The 19,210-nt window shown below is 48.4% G+C and overlaps 1 protein-coding gene across 1 annotated transcript in view; it reads right to left on the reverse strand.

Moving 5' to 3' along the window:
- The window catches only part of gatm (glycine amidinotransferase (L-arginine:glycine amidinotransferase)), an 81,498-nt gene that overhangs the window by 12,121 nt on the left and 50,167 nt on the right, over positions 1–19,210 (reverse strand). Inside the window, exons 3-8 of the mRNA XM_070859343.1 lie at positions 17,158–17,353; positions 11,781–11,971; positions 10,993–11,130; positions 10,073–10,237; positions 9,014–9,077; positions 8,252–8,368 (exon numbers count right to left, since the gene is read on the reverse strand). Of these exons, the coding sequence (XP_070715444.1) occupies positions 8,252–8,368; positions 9,014–9,077; positions 10,073–10,237; positions 10,993–11,130; positions 11,781–11,971; positions 17,158–17,353 (871 nt within the window). The remainder of the gene's footprint in view (positions 1–8,251; positions 8,369–9,013; positions 9,078–10,072; positions 10,238–10,992; positions 11,131–11,780; positions 11,972–17,157; positions 17,354–19,210) is intronic.

A 19,210-nucleotide genomic window follows, 5' to 3' on the forward strand; every position in this document is an offset into this window, starting at 1 on the left:
AGAACAGGTGGTGGATGGAGAAAGCACAGGAGATACAACAACTGGCCGACAGCCATGATATGCGAGGATTTTTCATCGCAGGAAGTGACTATGGTCCAAACTCCCAAGGCCCCACCCCACTGCTGTCCAAGAATGAGGAAACACTCATCAAGGACACCAAGGCTGTCAGGGCCCGCTGGAAGGAGCACTTCGAAGATCTCCTCAGTCGAGACTCTGCCTTTGACTTGAGTGTCCTCGACTCCATCCCGCAGCATGCTATCCGCCACCACCTCAGTGAAACCCCAACGTTGCACGAGGTAGGAAAAGCCATAAAACAGCTCAAGAACAACAAGGCTACGGGAGCGGATGGAATCTCTGTTGAGGCGCTAAAGTATGGCGGAGAGGTGCTGTTGGCGCGGATACATGACCTCATCTCTCTCATCTGGAGGGAGGAGAGCATGCCGGGAGATCTAAGTGATGACCATCTTTAAAAAAGGGGACAAGTCCGACTGCGGAAACTACAGGGGAATCTCCCTGCTATCAGCCACTGGGAAAGTTGTCGCTAGAGTTCTCCTCAACCGTCTTCTCCCTGTGGCCGAGGAGCTCCTCCCGGAGTCACAGTGCGGATTTCGTCCCCTACGGGGCATGACGGACATGATCTTTGCAGCGCAGCAGCTGCAGGAAAAATGCCTTATACATGGCCTTCTTCGACCTTACAAAGGCCTTTGACACTGTTAACCGCGAGGGTCTATGGAGCGTCTTCCTCCGTTTTGGATGCCTCGAAAAGTTTATCAACATCCTTCGCCTGCTCCACGATGACATGCAGGCTGTGATCCTTACCAACAGATCCATTACAGACCCAATCCATGTCCAGACCGGGGTCAAACAGGGCTGCGTCATCGCTCCAACCCTCTTCTCTATCTTCCTCATTGCCATGCTCCACCTCACAGTCAACAAGCTCCCCGCTGGAGTGGAACTAAACTACAGAACCAGTGGGAAACTGCTTAACCTATGCCACCTCCAGGCCAGGTCCAAGATCACCCCAACCTCTGTCGTTGAGCTTCAGTACGCGGACGACACCTGCGTCTGCGCACATTCTGAGGCTGAACTCCAGGATATAGTCGATGTATTTACTGAGGCATATGAAAGCATGGACCTTACGCTAAATATCCGTAAGACAAAGGTCCTCCACCAGCCGCATAGCACTGCCCCCAGTCACCAAAATCCACGGCGCGGCTCTCGACAACGTGGACCATTTCCCATACCTCGGGAATCTCTTGTCAACAAAAGCAGACATTGATGCGGAGATTCAACACCGCTTCCAGTGCACCAGTACAGCCTTCGACCGCCTGAAGAAAAGAGTGTTCGAAGACCGGGCCCTCAAATCTGCTGCCAAGCTCATGGTCTATAGGGCTGTAGTAATACCCGCCCTCCTGTATGGCTCAGTGGCATGGACGATGTACAGAAGACACTTAAAGTCGCTGGAGATATAGCACCAACGATGCCTCCGCAAGATCCTGCAAATCCTCTGGGAGGACAGACGCACAAACATCAGTGTCCTCATCCAGGCTAACATCCCCAGCATTGAAGGGCTGACCACACTCGATCAGCTTCACTGGGCAGGCCACATAGTTCACATGCCAGACACGAGACTCCCAAAGCAAGTGCTCTATGCGGAGCTCCTTCACGGCAGGTGAGCCAAAGGTGGGCAGCAGAAACATTACAAGGACACCCTCAAAGCATCCCTGATAAAGTGATACATTACCACCGACACCTGGGATTCCCTGGCCCTAAGTGGAGAAAGTCCATTCGGGCGGTCGTTGAGCACTTCGAGTCTCAACGCCGAGAGCGTGCAGAGGTCAAGCGCAGGCAGCGGAAGGAGCGTGTGGCAAACCAGTCCCACCCACCCCTTCCCTCAACGCTGTCTGTCCCACCTGTGACAGAGTCTGTGGCTCTCGTATTGGACTGTTCAGTGACCAAAGAACTCACTTCAGGAGTGGAAGCAAGTCTTCTTTGATTCCGAGGGACTGCCTATGATGATGATGAAGATATCCCTTTTATAATACAGTGACCAGAACTGTACGCAGTACTCCATGTGGTCTAACCAAGGTTCGATACAGGTTTAGCATAACTTCCCTACTTTTCAATTCTATACCTCTAGAAATAAACTCTAGTGCTTGGTTTGCTTTTGTTATGGCCTTGCTAACCTGCGGCGCAACTTTGTGATTTGAGTATTTCTACTCCAAGATCCCTTTGTTCCTCTACCCCACTTGGACTCGCACCCTCCAAGTAATAAGTGACCTCCCCAATCTTCCTTCCAAAATGTAATACCTTACATTTATCTGTGTTGAACTTCATTTGCCAGTTCTATGCCATTCTGCAAGTTTATTAATGTCCCCCTGTAATTTGTTGCAGTCCTCCTCAGAATTGACCACCCCCATCCCCCCTCCCCTCCCCAAATGTGGTGTCATCCATAAATTTAGAAATTGTGTTTTTGATTCCAAAGTCTAAATCATTAATATAAATTGTGAACAACATCATCCCAGCACTGATCCTTGTGGAAGACTGCTGCACACCTTCTACCCTTTACTCCCATTCTCTGCTTTCTGTCATAAAGGCAGCTAGCTATCCATTCTGCTACTTGTCCCCTGACTCCACATTCTCTGACCTTGTTCATTAGTCTATTATATATGTGAACTCTTTGTATTCACTATGTAACTATGTACGATGTACCACCTGAGGGCGTTACCATTTGGAGGCCCCAGGGGTTTCATGCCCTGGTGTGCAGGGGCATATAAAAGGCAGCCAGCCATGCTGCCCCTCACTTTGCAGTCATATTAAATGGACTGAAGTCACACAGCTCTTACTCACAGTACAAAGCCTCACGGAATTATTCGATGGCAATTGCAGACATAGCTGGCGACGAGAATACGGACATTCAGATGATTATGGCTACCTTTGGCACACTAAAAGACTTCGCAGAGGGTGATGATTGGGATGCCTTCACGGAAAGGCTCAAGCAATATTTTGTGGCAAACGACCTGGCAGGGGAGACGGACACATTGGCGGGGAAGCGCAAGGCTATACTGCTGACCAGTTGTGGGCCCGAGGTCTACTGCCTCATCAGGGACTTGCTGGCACCTACGAAGGCCAAGGATAAGACATACGATGAGCTGATTGAACTAATTCGCGATACCATACAGGTGACTTCCTACCAGAATCGTCAAGTACTGTATGTAAAATAACGCCAATTGCAGGCAGAACTGTTGAACTAATAAGAACTGTAAGAGCAGAGCCTACATGTCTGCTGCTGCAAGGCTGCCAAGGGTGTAAATGCAAAATCATTACCCCCGCAACGCCAGCATTGTGTTAATCATCAGGCCCATCAATGTCGATTTAAAGACTATGCGTGCAAAACCTGCAGAACAGGGGGCCACCTCCAGCGAATGTGCAAACGTACTGCGACTCACCACGTGGCAGTGGAGTTGGCAGAAGAGTCCCGATCCAGCGTGGATCACAAAGGACAAGCTAGAGAGGCAACTTAGCCCGAGGGAGCAGTGTGCGGGGTACACACCCTCTCCACAAAAAGTCCTCTTATGATGATAAAAGTCAAATCCATGGAGCTGGACACAGGGGCGAGTGAGTCAATTATGAGCCAGAAGGTATTTGAAAGGCTGTAGGGCAACAACAAAGCACAAAGACTCATGCTGAGCCCGATTCAGATAAAGCTGTGCACTTACACCAAGGAACTGATACCAGTTATTGGCAGTGCAAATGTAAAAGTATCCTATGATGGAGAGGCACACGAGCTGCTACTGTGGATTGTACCAGGTGATGGGCCAACGCTGCTTGGCAGAAGCTGGATGGGGAAGATTCGATGGAACTGGGAAGATATCAAGTATTATCATCAGTGGACAATGCTTCCTGTGCACAAGTGCTGAGCAAGTTCCCATCTTTATTTGAACCAGGCATCGGCAACTTCACAGGCGCCAAAGTGCAGATCCACTTGGTCCCCAAGGCACGGCCCGTTCATCACAAGGCTCGAGCGGTCCCCTAAATGATGAGGGAGAAAGTGGAGATCGAATTGGACAGACTTCAATGCGAGGGAATCATATCGCCAGTCGAGTTCAACGAGTGGGCCAGCCCGATTGTCCCGGTACTAAAGAGCGAAGGCACGGTCAGAATCTGCGGCGACTACAAAGTAACGATCAACCGAGTCTCGTTACGGGACCAGTACACACTACCCAAAGCCGATGCCCTTTTCGCGACATTAGCAGGGGGAAAGGCGTTCACCAAGCTGGATCTAACCTCCGTTTACATGACCCAGGAGCTGGTTGAGTTGTCGAAAAAATTAACATGTATTAACACGCACAAAGTACTGTTCGTGTACCATAGGTGCCCGTTCGGGATTCACTCGGCTGGAGCCATATTCCAAAGAAACATGGAGAGCCTGTTGAAATCGGTTTCATGCACTGTCGTATTTCAGGACAACATCCTCATCACTGGCCGTGACACCTCCGAGCATCTGCACAACCTGGAAGTTTTAAGTCAACTAAACAGAATTGGACTCCGGTTGAAACGATCCAAATGCGTCTTCCTGGCGCCAGAGGTAGAATTCCTGGGGAGGAATATTGCGGCAGACGGCTTCAGATCCACGAACTCGAAGACAGAGGCCATCAAGAATGCACCCTGACCACGAAATGTAACGGAGCTGCGCTCGTTCCTGAGACTCCTCAACTATTTCAGTAACTTTCTTCCAGAGTTGAGCACCTTGCTGGAACTGTTGCACAAGCTGTTACACAAGGGAGACAACTGGGTTTGGGGTAAAAATCAAGAGGCTGCCTTTGAGAAGACCAGAAACCTGCTGTGTTCGAATAAGTTGCTGGTATTATATGGCCCATGTAAACGTCTAGTTTTAGCATGTGATGCGTCGTCGTACGGTGTCGGGTGTGTTTTGCAGCAAGCCAATGCAGTGGGCAAGCTCCAACCGGTCGCATATGCGTCCAGAAGCCTATCAAAGGCCGAAAGAGGCTACAGCATGGTTGAAAAGGAGGCTTTAGCCTGTGTTTACGGTGTAAAAAAGATGCACCAATATTTGGACTCAGGTTCGAGTTAGAGACAAGCCCCTAATCTCACTGTTTATGGAAAGCAAAGGCATAAACATCAAAGCTTTGTCTCGAATCCAAAGATGGGCACTAACACTGTCTGCCTACGACGATGTGATCCAACACAGGCCAGGCACTGAAAACTGCACTGATGCTCTCAGCCGACTACCGTTGCCCACCACCGGGGTGGAAACGGCGCAGCCCGCAGACCTGCTACTGACCATGGATACCTTTGATAGCAAAATGTCACCCGTAACAGCCTGCCAAATTAAGACCTGGACCAGCCCTCTGCTATCCCTTGTAAAAAGTTGCGTCCTCAATGGGAACTGGTCAGCGGTCCCTTGAGACATGCAAGACGAGATCAAGCCGATTCACCGTCGTAAAGACGAAATGTCAATCCATTCAGTTTGCCTCTAATGGGGCAACCGTATTATTTTGCCAAAGAAAGGCAGGGAAACCTTCATACGTGACCTACGCAGCACTCACCCAGGCATAGTCACGATGAAGACTATCACCAGGTCCCACGTCTGGTAGCCCGGCATTGACTCGGACCTGGAGTCGTGCGTGCACCAGTGTAACACATGCTCACAACTGAGCAATGCTCCCAGGGAAGCTCCACTTAGTCTCTGGTCCTGGCCCTCAAAACCATGGTCAGGATCCATGTGGATTATACTGGCCTCTTTCTGGGAAAGATGTTCCTGGTTGTTGTGGATGCTGCCTACTCCAAATGGATTGAATGTGCAATAATGGCATCCAGCACTTCCGCAGCTACCATTGAAAGCCTCAGGGCTATGTTTGCCACCCATGGCTTACCCGACATTCTTGTCAGCGACAATGATCCGTGTTTCATCAGCTTGGAATTCAATGAATTCATGACCCGTAATGGCATCAAGCGTGTCAGATCTGCCCCGTTCAAGCCCGCACCCAACGGCCAAGCGGAGCAGGCAGTCCAAACCATAAAGCAGAGCTTGAAACGTGTCACGAAAGGCTCTTTACAAACCCGCCTGTCCCGGGTACTGCTCAGCTACAGGACATGACCCCACTTACTTACCGGGGTTCCCCCTGCAGAATTACTAATGAAACGAGCACTCAAAACCAGGCTCTCTTTAGTGCACCCTGACCTCATTGATCAGATAGAAACCAGGCATTATCAGCAAAACACGTACCATGATCGCGTGGCTGTATCACGCGACATCACTGTAAATGACCCTGTGTTTGTGCTGAATTACGGTCAGGGCCCCAAATGGGTCGCTGGTACTGTATTAGCCAAGGAGAGGAATAGAGTGTTTGTTGTCAAACTGCTTACGGTCAAATGTGCAGAAAACATTTGGACCAAACCAAATTACGATTCACAGATAACCAGGAACCACTGGAAGAGGACCTCATCTTCAGCGACCCACCAACACATGCCCAATCGACAACAGACCTTGCTGCCACCCATGTGAATGATCCCACCATCCCCAACAGTCCCGTCCAACGTGCTGCAAGATAGCAGTGGCCCAACCAACTCACCCAGGCCAGAAGCTACACTCAGACGGTTAACCAGGGAGCGCAGGGCTCCGGTTCTCCTCAACCTGTAATCAACTCGCATCAGAGACTATGGGGGGGAATGATGTCATGTATGCAAACTCTTTGTATTCACTAGGTAACTATGTGCGATGTACCACCTGAGGGCGCTGCTGTTGGAGGCCCCAGGGGTTTCCTGCCCTGGTGTGCAGGGGCATATAAAAGACAGCCAGCCATGCTGCCCCTCACTTTGCAGTGGTATTAAATGGACTGAAGTCACACAGCTCTTACTCACAGTACAAGGCCTCATGGAGTTATTCGATGGTAGTTGCAGACAAAATATTATCGAAGGCCTTTTGAAAATCTACTGTAGTACCATTGTCTACTCTCTTTGTTACCTCTTCAAAAAATTCAATGAGATTGGTCAAGCAAGACTTTCCCTTTTGAAATTCATGCTGACTATTCATTATTGTATTTTTGGTTTCTAGATGTTGTTCTATTTTCTCCTTTAGTAGGGATTCCATTATTTCTCCTATTACCGTTGTTAAGCTGACTGGTCTATAATTCCCTGGACATGTTCTCTCTCCCTTCTTAAATACAGGTATTACGTTAGCTATCCACCAGTCCTCTGGCTCTACACCTAATGAATTATTAAATATGTGTTGTAATGCTTCTGCTATCTCTTCCCTAGATTCTTTAAAATGCATGGATGCAATCCATTCAGACCAGGGGTTTCATCCTCTTGGAGTTTGATTAGTTCATTTAATATACCCCCTCTTTATTTTAAATGCACTTATCTCATTATTAATCTCATAATCCAATGTTATGTCCACCTGTTCTATCTCCCTAGTAAATACTGAAGCAAGATCATTATTTAATAATTCTGCCATCTCTTTATCGTTACCTGTGGTATTATCCTGTGTCTCCCTTAATCGCCCTATTCCCATCCCAGCCTTCCTTCTTTATTGATATGCCTGTAAAGTATGTTAATACTTTATTTATGTTCCTTGATAATTTAATTTCATGGTTTCCCTTTGCCTTCCTAATTGTTTTTTCCTGCACTTCTTTTCTAGTCTTTTTGTATTCTCCTTTATCATGCACTTCCCTGCTGTCTATGTACTTAATGTCTGCCTCTTTCCTTACCCTCAATTGTTCCCTTATGGCTTTATTCATCCACGGAGTCTCATTAGTGTTTAGTGTGTTCTTTAGCAGAATATATTGTTCCTGCATTCTGTTGAACACCGTTTTAAATGTTTCCCATTGCTGTTCTACATCGTTGTTTGCCAATATTGTTACCCATTTTATTTTCCCAAGTTCTATTCTCAGCCCCTCAGAATCAGCTTTTCTCCACTCTATTACCCTGGTTTTCGTCATAGTTAGGTCCTTCTCAATTATCAACTTAAAATGTATTATATTATGGTCACTATTGCCTAGATGTTCCCCTACTTTTACTTCTCTTATCTGCTCTGGTTCATTCCCCATTACCAAATCCTCCCTTGTTGGGTTTTTTACATATTGGGTTAGAAAGGAGTCCTGTATACATTGCAGGGAGATTAAGTGTTCCTCATATTGAACACAATGCAGAAAGTTCCCTATCAAAATATCTGAGCAGGTGGAGGGGTTGTGTGTTTTAATTCAAGAAATTATGAATGACGAGTTACCCAGTTTCTCGAACATCTTTTGAATTGTTGTCTCGTTACTTTCAACCATCACCCGCTTCTCATCCAGCATCAGAACGTTCATGGACAGCCACTTGGAAGACATCCACAGAGGATGATCTGGGGGGAACACATGAGATTGTGATCATTTTAAATCTCTTCATATTGTGTTTAATTACAATCTAAGTCCTGGACTATGTTATTTATAGAGAGTTATTCCATAAATTGGCCACCAAGATTTTTGTCTTTTTATTTTAAAATGGGGGGAATGTTCCCAGTAATTTTATCCCATTTGTTAATTGTCTGATACCAGTTTGTGCTCCAGCACCCAAGCCGTCTATCCCGCCCTCCACCCACCCACCAGCCTCCCCCCTCCCGCCCCCACCCCCGCCACAGGTCCCCTAAGCAGGAATTGGAGACAATTAGTGGAAACTCGCCATGGTGATTAATCTGATCTGGAGGCGTGGCCATTATTGTGGGCGGGGCCAACTTCCAGTGCAATATTTTTTAAACTAGCTCAAAAGATCGCGGATACTCGATTTGCGCTGGATGGAACTGCCGCGATCTTTCGAGCTGGTTTGGCCAATTTCGGGTGAATTACGCAAGCTAGCGGAAACTGTACCACAGTGCTCTAACCCAACTATTGCACCCTGTTGTCCCAAAGTAATTTCTTAATCCAACATAATCTCGTGACATTAGTTAGTGAGGTTTGCATGGTTTTTTTCTACAAGTTAGATCAGTTAAATAAAGTTCCTTTATGTTTACCGTCGGGTATCAGAGGAGTAGGGGGAGAGACGATAGTCCAGCCAGCCTTTTTGAAGATATCGATCTGAGGATTAAACATTGACAGAGTTAGCTAATGGGCGTGACCTTGGAAAACAGCTCTCTTTCCCAGTCTGAGCAAGATGTAGGCACAGGATCTGAGAATGAACTGGCTCTTGGCAGATACAGACTCCATCTTTAGATTGCTCATAACATCCTTCTAAATACAACTAGGAGAGACACAAACTGCCTGGTGTCTCTGTACAATCTGACCGGCCTAAAATGCTGTTGTTCTTTACCACTTATTTTCTCTCCTCTGTCTCCCAGCATCATACACTAATGCCTGAGTGAAATCTCCAGCTTTCAGGTGCTGCCAATGTAAGCCTTGCCCAGGGCACCTGACGGTGTATAGGGGGTTTAAACTGGCTCCTCAATCATCCTTTAGCCAAGTCCTGACAGAGCTCAGAATTGTGTCTCCAGTATTTCATAGACATAAGTGGACGGCTAAAACTTCACCCTCCTCCGCAGTGGGTTTGGGCTGGGTGGGTAATTGAGTATGATCCTTTATCATGCATTTTCCTCCCTAACCTGTCTGAGCACCAGGGTGGAGTCCCAGCATGTCACCCCCACAATACAAATCTCACATTGCAGAGCTCCAAATGGGTTTCAGTTGCTTCATTAGCAAGTCTCCCGAGAAGGATTTCTTCATCAAGTCTAGGAAACAGACTGTTCATTGCTCTCGGTGTAAAAAAAGTCATGGTTCCCACCTTGTATGGCAGCGTCGATATCAGATACCCCACAGGAATGCAGTTAAAATAAAGATTTAATAGCTTTAATATCTGCAAACAGAAGGATGGCAAGGGTCTTGGGAAGTCTGTGGGATGAGTCCTCAGCTCCATGGATGAGCGTCTCAGTAAACAGTTATACTGGAATGTATTAGTTTGTTAAAAGCCAACAAAGTGAGGTGTAAAGGAGTGAATAGTTTACACTGAAACCATTTTTTTATCCGTTCCTAAATCCTTTACCAGAACTAGACTGTTTAGAGTTTCTCGATAACCTTACTTGGTGACAAGGGCGGTCTGGGTTCGATAGCACCAAACCAGGTCCAATGATATTGAACGTCGCATCAATATGCATGGGATTTGGATCCTTGAAGGAAATTGTGTGAACTCTGTATGTTGGACCAAGGTGTCTGCGCATCCACTCGATCCCCTGAAAATTAGTCACCTGGAACATTAAAACAATCCCATCATATACACTGGGTCTCAACTTCTTGGAGTTGCTATATAAAAAGCGAGGCAGTGCGCGGTACACAGGATGAGTTAGCGAGGCAGTACACGGTGAGTTAGTGAGGGTACACAGTGAGTTAGTGAGGGTACGCAGAGTGAGTTAGCGAGCCAGTGCATGGTAGACAGGGCGAGTTAGCGAGGCAGTACACGGCAAGTTAGCAAGCCGGTACATGGTGAGTTAGTGAGGGTACGCAGAGCGAGTTAGCGAGGCATTACACGGTGAGTTAGCGAGGGTATGCAGGGCGTGTTAGCGAGGCATTACACGGTGAGTTAGCGAGGGTACGCAGAGCGAGTTAGCGAGGCATTACACGGTGAGTTAGCGAGGGTATGCAGGGCGTGTTAGCGAGGCGGTACACGGTGAGTTAGCGAGGCGGTACACAGGGCGAGTTAGCGAGGCGGTACACAGGGCGAGTTAGCGAGGGTACACAGTGAGTTAATGAGGGTACACATGGCGCATTAGCGAGGCGGTACACAGGGTGAGTTAGCGAGGCAGTACACAAGGGCGAGGTACATAGAGAGAGTTAGTGAGGCAGTCAGAATTCAATAGAAAGAATTAGTGAGATAGAGTGAGCTAACACTGGGGGAGTTATTGAAACAACCTGAGGTTGGATTGACAGAATTAGTGAGACAATTGGATGTTATGTTGAAGGAGTTGTGAAGAACTTGAAGATGTGTGTGATGGAAAGTGCCTACCTGGCTCCTTTGTACAAATAAATCCCTCCCAGCCCTCATGAAATCAGCAGCATCAAAGCAGGGTTCGAACTCCGTAGTTACAAATTTCCCTTCTGCAGCCAGTTTGTGTCTGTCCTCCACCGAATGCATGGGGTAATCCTGCAGCACCAAACATGCACTTCAGATCCAAGGTGTCAGTGTTAGAAAAACAACTTTCAGAATGGAATACTTGACATCTCTCTCTATGGAACATAAAGGAACTCACAGTAATATTTAACATCAGTGCACTAACTGACTAAGTTGCACTAACCGGCAATATTCCCTGGTAATTCTCAATCATCATACTGAGTGCACATTGAGAACCTATTCTTCTTTAGAATCCTAACCCTAATGGGGAGGTCATCGAGCAGCGCACCTCTCTTCATAGCACAGGTGGACACCCATTGAGGCCTCCAACCCACGGGACATGTCCTGCAGTCTCCAGCAATTGAAGATTAACTTCCTAGACACCGCTGCTAGCAACCCAGAAGAAAAATCATAGGGGCATTAAAAATATGTGTTTCATTTTCTTTGAACACTTTTGTTTATTACTTATAAAAATATTGGAGTTGGGAAAATGGCTGTTTGACTGAGCAGGGCAGTTGGAGGCAGGACGTCATGTAATGAAACCTCTAGGAATATATCCAATCAAAGTTAGCATCTCTGCCTCCAGCAATGCTGGCCATCTTTAATTCCAAAGAACAGTTTGATGGTGAGGAATTTTCACTTTGATGCAAACAGTCAACGTGACTCAATGCGCCGGGGCTTACCGTGTCATACAGTTTGTCGGACATTTGCGGTTTTGGAGCAGCTGTCCACTTAGCTCCACGCAGGAAGTAATCCTTGATGAGTGGCCGATACGCTCTGTATTCAAAAAAGCGAGCTCGCCATGCCATTGGTGCTTCAATAATCTCGTTCCCAACCACCAGCAGTATATCCCTTGGCATAGCAGCATACATGCCTGGGTAGAGGAGAGGCAGTTATTATCAGCACGGTCTGAAATGATAAACTCATCTCAGCTAATATCCAACTTAAATGCCTGGCTCAGAAAATGTGACAAAATGGTGGAGGTCTTCATTTCACTTCATGTGAGAGGAGGACTGGAAGTCCTTTGTGCTCATCACAGTGTCAGCTGTGACTCAGTGGGTAGTAGACTCTCCTCTGTGTCAGAAGGTTGTGGGTTCAAGTCCCACTCCAGGGACTTCAGTACAAAAATTCTAGGCTGACTGCAGTGCTGAGGGAGCGCTGCACTGTCGGAGGTGCCATTTTTCAGATGAGACGTTAAATCAAGATCCCTTCTGCTCTCTTGGGTGGACGTAAAAACCCCCACGGTACTATTTCAAAGAAGAGCAGGGGAGTTATCCCCGGTGTCCTGGACAATGTTTATCCCTTAACCAACATAACAAAAAAACAGATTATCTGGTCATTATCACATTGCTGTTTGTGGGAGTGTGCTTGTGCTGGATTTTCCAGTCACCCGGAGTGACGGTGGTGAGGGCTTTTGGGTGGGCGGGCGGTTAGCCTCCAGCACCGCGCAGCAATTGGGTCTGGTTTTGCGACGGCACTGCGCAGCACTGCCCGGAAGAGCTGCTCAGGTTATCAAGGGATATAGAACAAAGTCAGATAAATGGGGTTTAGGTACAGATCAGCTGGCTCTGGCTGAAAGGCCTCCCCCTGTTCTTGTCAGATCAGTGGTACAAATGCTACGATTGACTCTGGGCTGAAGAGGAGAAAATATTAGCCATGGTTCCTGTCATGTATGTAACCTTTATTTAACAACACTGCAATACTGTATATACATTAGAAATGCATACCTTGACCACAGGGGTGAACTTGTGGGAGACACTCCTCACCTGGTCACCCAGGTATATAAAGGGAGGTCCCATGCAGGGTCATCACTTCTTGGTCCTGTGAATAAAGGTTCAGGTCATGGAGTGACCTTGTCCATAGAATGTGCCTCATGTGGATTTGTGGTATTGTGTAAGGACTTTACATTGGCGACGAGAAACGGGAATCAACGACCTTGAGAATGGCCACTGGCAGCACAGATGAACAGTACTGTATTGGTGAGGACTGGGACGATTTCATTGAGAGGCTCCAGCAGAGTTTTGTCACGAAGGACTGGCTGGGAGACGCAGCGGCCGACAAGCGAAGGGCTCATCTGCTGACCAGCTGTGGACCTAAGACTTACACGCTCATAAAAGACCTGCTAGCATCCGAGAAGCCGGCGGACAAAACCTTCGAAGAGCTCAGCAAACTTATCGGTGAGCACCTCAAACCGGCGAGCAGCGTACACATGGCCCGACACAGATTCTATACACACCAACATCGGGAAGGACAGAGCATACCGGATTTCGTTGCAGACCTCTGGCGCTTGGCCAGCCTCTAAGTTCACAGATGCTTGCAGGGGGGAGATGCTAAGAGATTTCTTTATTGAAGGCATCGGTCATGCTGGGATTTTCAGAAAGCTAATTGAGACCAAGGACTTGACCGTGGAAGCGGCGGCATTGATGGCTCAGACTTTTATGGCAGGGGAGGAGGAAACCAAGATAATATACGCGCGCAATTTTGCCTCCAACGTGGCGATGGATCAAGGAGTCAATATCATAAACGCGACACAGAGCCCCACAGGCAGGCAAGGGCAGTTCGCCACACCCCAGGCAGCAATAGACCCAAGAGTAAGTCTCCAACAGAGACAATGGCAAGCTGAACGGACATTTATGCCCCCACCACCCCGCAGTGGACAATGCGGCCCGGGATGGGGCCATTGACACCCACTAACAGGGTGCTCAAGAGCAGTCAAAAGGATAATCAGCGAGGAATGTCTGGTAACAGCTCTTTTGTTCACAACAATGGGAATCTCAGTTCATGTTGGAGGTGTGGGGGCAGACATGCTGCCAGGACTTGCAGGTTTCAAAAGTTAATCTGCAGAAATTGTAACCTCAGTGGCCATTTAGCCAGAATGTGCAGAAAGCCTGTAACCAGGCTAATATACGAGGCAGATGAACCAGATTAGGGGTCTGCGAGGCAGGATGACGCTTGGGCCAAATCAATGGATGCTGAAGTTCAGCGGGTTCTTGTGGCAAACATTCACAGCTCATATACCAAAACGCCACCTATGATGATAAAAGTCCTATTAAACAGCATTCCTGTACGCATGGAGCTGGACAAGGGGGCCAGCCAGTCACTCATGAGTGTTCAACAATTCGAAAAGCTGTGGTCACTCAAAGCCAGCAGACCCAAACTAGAATGCATTGAGACGCAATTACGGACGTACAGCAAAGAAATCATTCCAGTGCTAGGCAGTGCAATGTTGGCGGTCACACAAAATGGATCAGTGAACCGGCTGCCGCTCTGGATCGTCCTGGGCAATGGTCCCGCACTGTTGTGGAGGAGCCGGTTAGCTGAGATGAACTGGAAATGGGGGGATGTGCACGCCATGTCATCTGTGGAGCGAAGTTCATGCTCACAGGTCCTACAGCAATTTGAGTCACTATTTCAACCTGGCGTCGGGACATTCAAAGGTACCAAAGTGGTGATACGCATCATCCCGGACACTAGACCAGTGCACCACAAAGCCAGAGCTGTGCCGTATGTGATGCGGGAGAAAATTGAGAGCGAGTTAGACTGGTTGCTGAGAGAGGGCATCATCTTACCCGTTGAATTCAGCGACTGGGCAAGCCCCATCGTTCCCATCCTAAAAGCGGATGGCTCGGTCAGGATCTGTGACGACTACAAGGCCACTATCAACCGGGTGTCCCTACAAGACCAATACCTGCTCCCGAGAGCGGAGGACCTTTTTGCCACACTGGCAGGCGGCAAGCTGTTCACCAAGTTGGACCTCACTTCAGCCTACATGACCCAAGAACTGGCCGACGAATATAAACTACTGACCACCATCACCACACACAAGGGACTGTTTGTTTACAACAGATGTCCATTTGGCATTCGATCAGCGACTGCGATTTTTCAAACAAACATGGAAAGCCTGCTCAAATCCATTCCTGGAACAATCGTATTTCAGGACGACATCCTCATCACCGGTCGTGACACTAAGGAACACCTCCACAACCTGGAGGAGGTGCTACGCCGACTGGACTGGGTAGGCTTGCGACTCAAGAAGTCTAAGTGTGTGTTTTTGGTTCCCAAGGTCGAGTTTTTGGGCAGGAGGGTTGCTGCATTCGGGATTCGGGCTACCGAATCCAAAACGGAGGCGATTTGATGAGCGCCCAGGCCCTGCAACACATCGGAGTTGCGTTCATTTCTGAGACTCTTGAACTATTTCGGGAACTTTCTGCCAAACTTAAGCACATTGTTGGAGCCACTACATGTGCTCCTGCGTAAGGGTTGTGATTAGTTTTGGGGGGACTGTCAGGAACGGGCTTTCAATCAGGCGCGGAACCTATTTGTTCAAATAAGTTGTTGACCCTGTACGACCCCCGTAAGAAATTGGTTCTGACATGTGATGCTTCGTCCTATGGGGTTGGGTGCGTGTTGCAGCAGGGTAACGCTGAGGGCCAACTACAACCGGTGGTTTATGCCTCCAGGTCGCTCTCAAGCTGAATGGGGTTATGCGATGGTTGAGAAGGAAGCACTCGCATGTATCTATGGGGTGAAAAAGATGCATCAGTACCTTTTTGGCAGGAGGTTCGAATTAGAAATGGACCTCAAGCCGTTAACATCCATGCTGTCAGACAGCAAGGCTGTCAATGCCAATGCGTCAGCTCGCATACAACGATGGGCTCTCATGCTCGCTGCATATGACTACACCATCCGGCACTGGCCCGGCACCGAAAATTGCGCCGACGCGCTCAGCAGGCTTCCAATGGCCACCACCAAGGGGGCAGCGGAGCAAAGCGCTGAGATGGTCATGGCTGTTAATGCCTTTGACAGCGCAGGCTCCCCCATCACAGCCTGCCAGATCAAAATCTGGACCAACAGAGATCCCCTCCTATCCTTGATTAAGAAATGTGTCCTGACTGGGGATTGGGCGCCCGCACACGGAGCATGCCTTGATGAGGTCAGACTGTTTCACAGATGGATGGATGAGCTCTCCATCCAAGCCGACTGCCTACTATGGGGCAGCCGGGTAGTCATGCCCCAGAGGGGCAGTGAAGCATTCATCAGGGAACTCCACAGCGAGCATCCAGGCATCGTGCTGATGAAGGTCATTTCCCGGTCACTGTGTTCGCAAGTGCACAACGTGTGCCCAGCTAGGTCATGCCCCCAGGGAGGCCCCGCTCAGCCCGTGGCCCTGGCCCACCAGGCCATGGTCACGTATTCACCTAGACTACGCGGGCCCGTTCATGGGAAAAATGTTTCTCATTGTGGTTCATGCGTACTCGAAATGGATCATTTTGAAATCGTGCACGACATCAACCATCGTGGAGAGTCTACGTGTGGCCTTTGCCACCCACGGCTTGCCGGACATCCTTGTTAGCGATAATGGCCCATGTTTCACAAGCTATGAATTCCGAGAGTTCATGTTGGGTAATGGCATTAACCATGTCAGGACAGCACCGTTCAAGCCGGCCTCCAATGGCCAGGCAGAACGTGTGGTCCAAATCATAAAGCAAGGCATGCTCCGGATTCAAGGACCCTCCCTTCAATGCCGCCTATCGTGCATCCTGCTGGCCTATAGGTCCCGACCGCACTCGCTCATGGGGGTCCCGCCCGCGGAGCTACTCATGAAACAAACACTCAAAACTCGGTTGTCCCTCATTCATCCAGTCCTGTCCGACATTGTTGAGGGCAAGCGCCAGTCCCAAAACGAGTACCATGACCGAAATTCAAGGGGGAGATGTATAGAAATAAATGATCCAATATTTGTTCTCAATCATGCTTTGGGGCCCAAATGACTTGAGGGTACTGTAATAGTCAAAGAGGGGAATAGAGTCATAGTGGTTAAACTTAACAATGGGCAGATATGCCGCAAGCATCTGGACCAAGTAAAAAAAAGGTTCACCATGGACACTGAGAAACCTGAGGATCATGAGATGGTATTCACACCACCGCCAGTGAATGAGCAACAAGAACATTCAGCAGCATGCACAGTCCCTGCGGTCAGCCCGGACAGGCCGGAATCACCACAGGTAACAGACACGCATACCAAGGCTCAACAACCAGAATTTCAGAACTTTTATTTACCTGTTGATTCAAAGTCCGGTGTCTTGTAATTTTCAGACCAGTCAATGATCTCGGGCTGCTTGACAGTGACTCCCTCCCCACGGAGTACATTGCACATCTCTTCAATTTCAGCAACAGCTTTCTTCACATATTCCTCAGGAAATCTCTGGCCTCCGTACTGCTGGTAAAAGGGCCAATACTTCTCATAGGTGTTGGCCTGAAACAGACAATACACATCAGGGCCGTCCTCACAAACACTAACAGAGTAAAACAGACAATGCACATCAGGGCCGTCCTCACGGGCACTAATAGAGTAAAACAAGAACTAGCGTTTCATTTAAATATCAACCAGGCTCATTTGGCACACTCGCTTCTAGGCCAGAGGTTGTGGGTTTGAATCTCATCAGCACTTGAGGACATCATTGCCATTGGAATATCAGCATAGTACTGAAGGAGTGCAGCATTGTTTGAGGTGTCTTCCTTCAGATTGTTATGTACGGAGAAAGAGTCAGACTGAACACTGTGAGCTCAAAGTAAAGTGTGACCGTAGTCTTTTATTGCAGGTCTCCAGAGTGCCTCTCCAACCTGTGAAGCCTCCTTAAATACCTGTGCTCCCAAGGGATTATGGGATCCCTTGGGACTCCAGGGAATGGGCCCTCTGATGGCTGTACAGAGTAAATACAAGCTTACATAGATAACAACACTCCCCGCCCCCGCCCCCCCCTCCACAAAAGTCAATAGTGTAACTATTTACAATGTGAGTCGATCTGGGGCCCTTCTTGCCCTGGTTGATCGTCTCAGTGTGAAAGCTGTTATTGTTGAATCATTTGTTGGGCATTCGCTGGGCTACTGTGCAGCTGAACTTGCTGGGCTGCCTACTGTGTTGGGCCCTGCTGGGCTGTTGTGGATGATGGGTTCTACTTCGTGGACAACCATGGTGCCAGTTGCCACTGATGTGTATGTTGGGGATCAAAAAAGGTAGGGTCCAAGGTGGGTTGTTCAGGATAGTTCGTGAATCTGAGTTTGATTTGGTCCAAGTGTTTCCGGTGAATGAATCCATTTGAAAGTTTGACCCGAAACACCCTGCTCCCTTCTTTGGCCACGACAGTGCCGGGAAGCCACTTGGGACCTTGTCCATAATTCAATGCAAATACAGGATAATTGATTTCAATCTCGCGTGACACATTTGCGCTATCATGGTATGCACTTTGTTGAAGCCTCCTGCTGTGTTATACATGTAAAGTATTTACTCAGTACAGCCACCAGAGGGCTCATCCCCTGGAGTCCCAAGGGATCCCATAATCCCTTGGGAGTACAGGTATTTAAGGAGGCTTCACAGGTTGGAGAGGCACTCTGGAGACTTGCAATAAAAGACTAAGGTCACACTTTACTTTGAGCTCACGGTGTTCAGTTTGACTCTTTCTCCATACACTACATATCTGTTCATGTAGATCAGGGAGAACTAACAAGAGCCTTGTCTTAAGTGCTCTTTTCGTGAGCAGTTCAGCAAGTGGGATCCCAGTGAGTGAGTGGGGTCTCGTGCGGTAGCTTAGCAGGACTCGGAATAGGCGAGTCTGCAGTGAGCCTTCAGTTACCCTCTTCAAGCCTTGCTTGATGGTTTGCACTGCTCTCTCTGCCTGATCATTGGACGCTGGTTTAAACAGGACAGATGTGACATGTTTGATCCCGTTACGGGTCATGAATTCTTTGAACTCAGCACTGGTAAAACATGGCCCGTTGTCGCTCACCAGGACATCGGGTAAGCCGTGCGTGGCAAACATGGCCCGCAGGCATTCAGTAGTGGCAGCGGACGTGCTAGCCAACATTATCTCACATTCGATCCACTTGGAATACGCGTCTGCAACCACAAGGAACATTTTACCCAAGAACGGGCCTGTATAGTGGATGTATACCCTAGACCACGATTTGGAGGGCCAAGACCATAAACTTAGCGGTGCCTCCTTGGGTACATTGCTTAACTGTGAGCATGTATTACCTCAGTGAACGCAGGACTCTAAGTCCGCATCGATACCGGAGCACCATACGTGGGATCTGGCTATCACTTTCATCATTA

Source organism: Pristiophorus japonicus, chromosome 17 (genome assembly GCF_044704955.1).
Source record: "Pristiophorus japonicus isolate sPriJap1 chromosome 17, sPriJap1.hap1, whole genome shotgun sequence".
Taxonomy (NCBI): Eukaryota; Metazoa; Chordata; class Chondrichthyes; family Pristiophoridae; genus Pristiophorus; species Pristiophorus japonicus.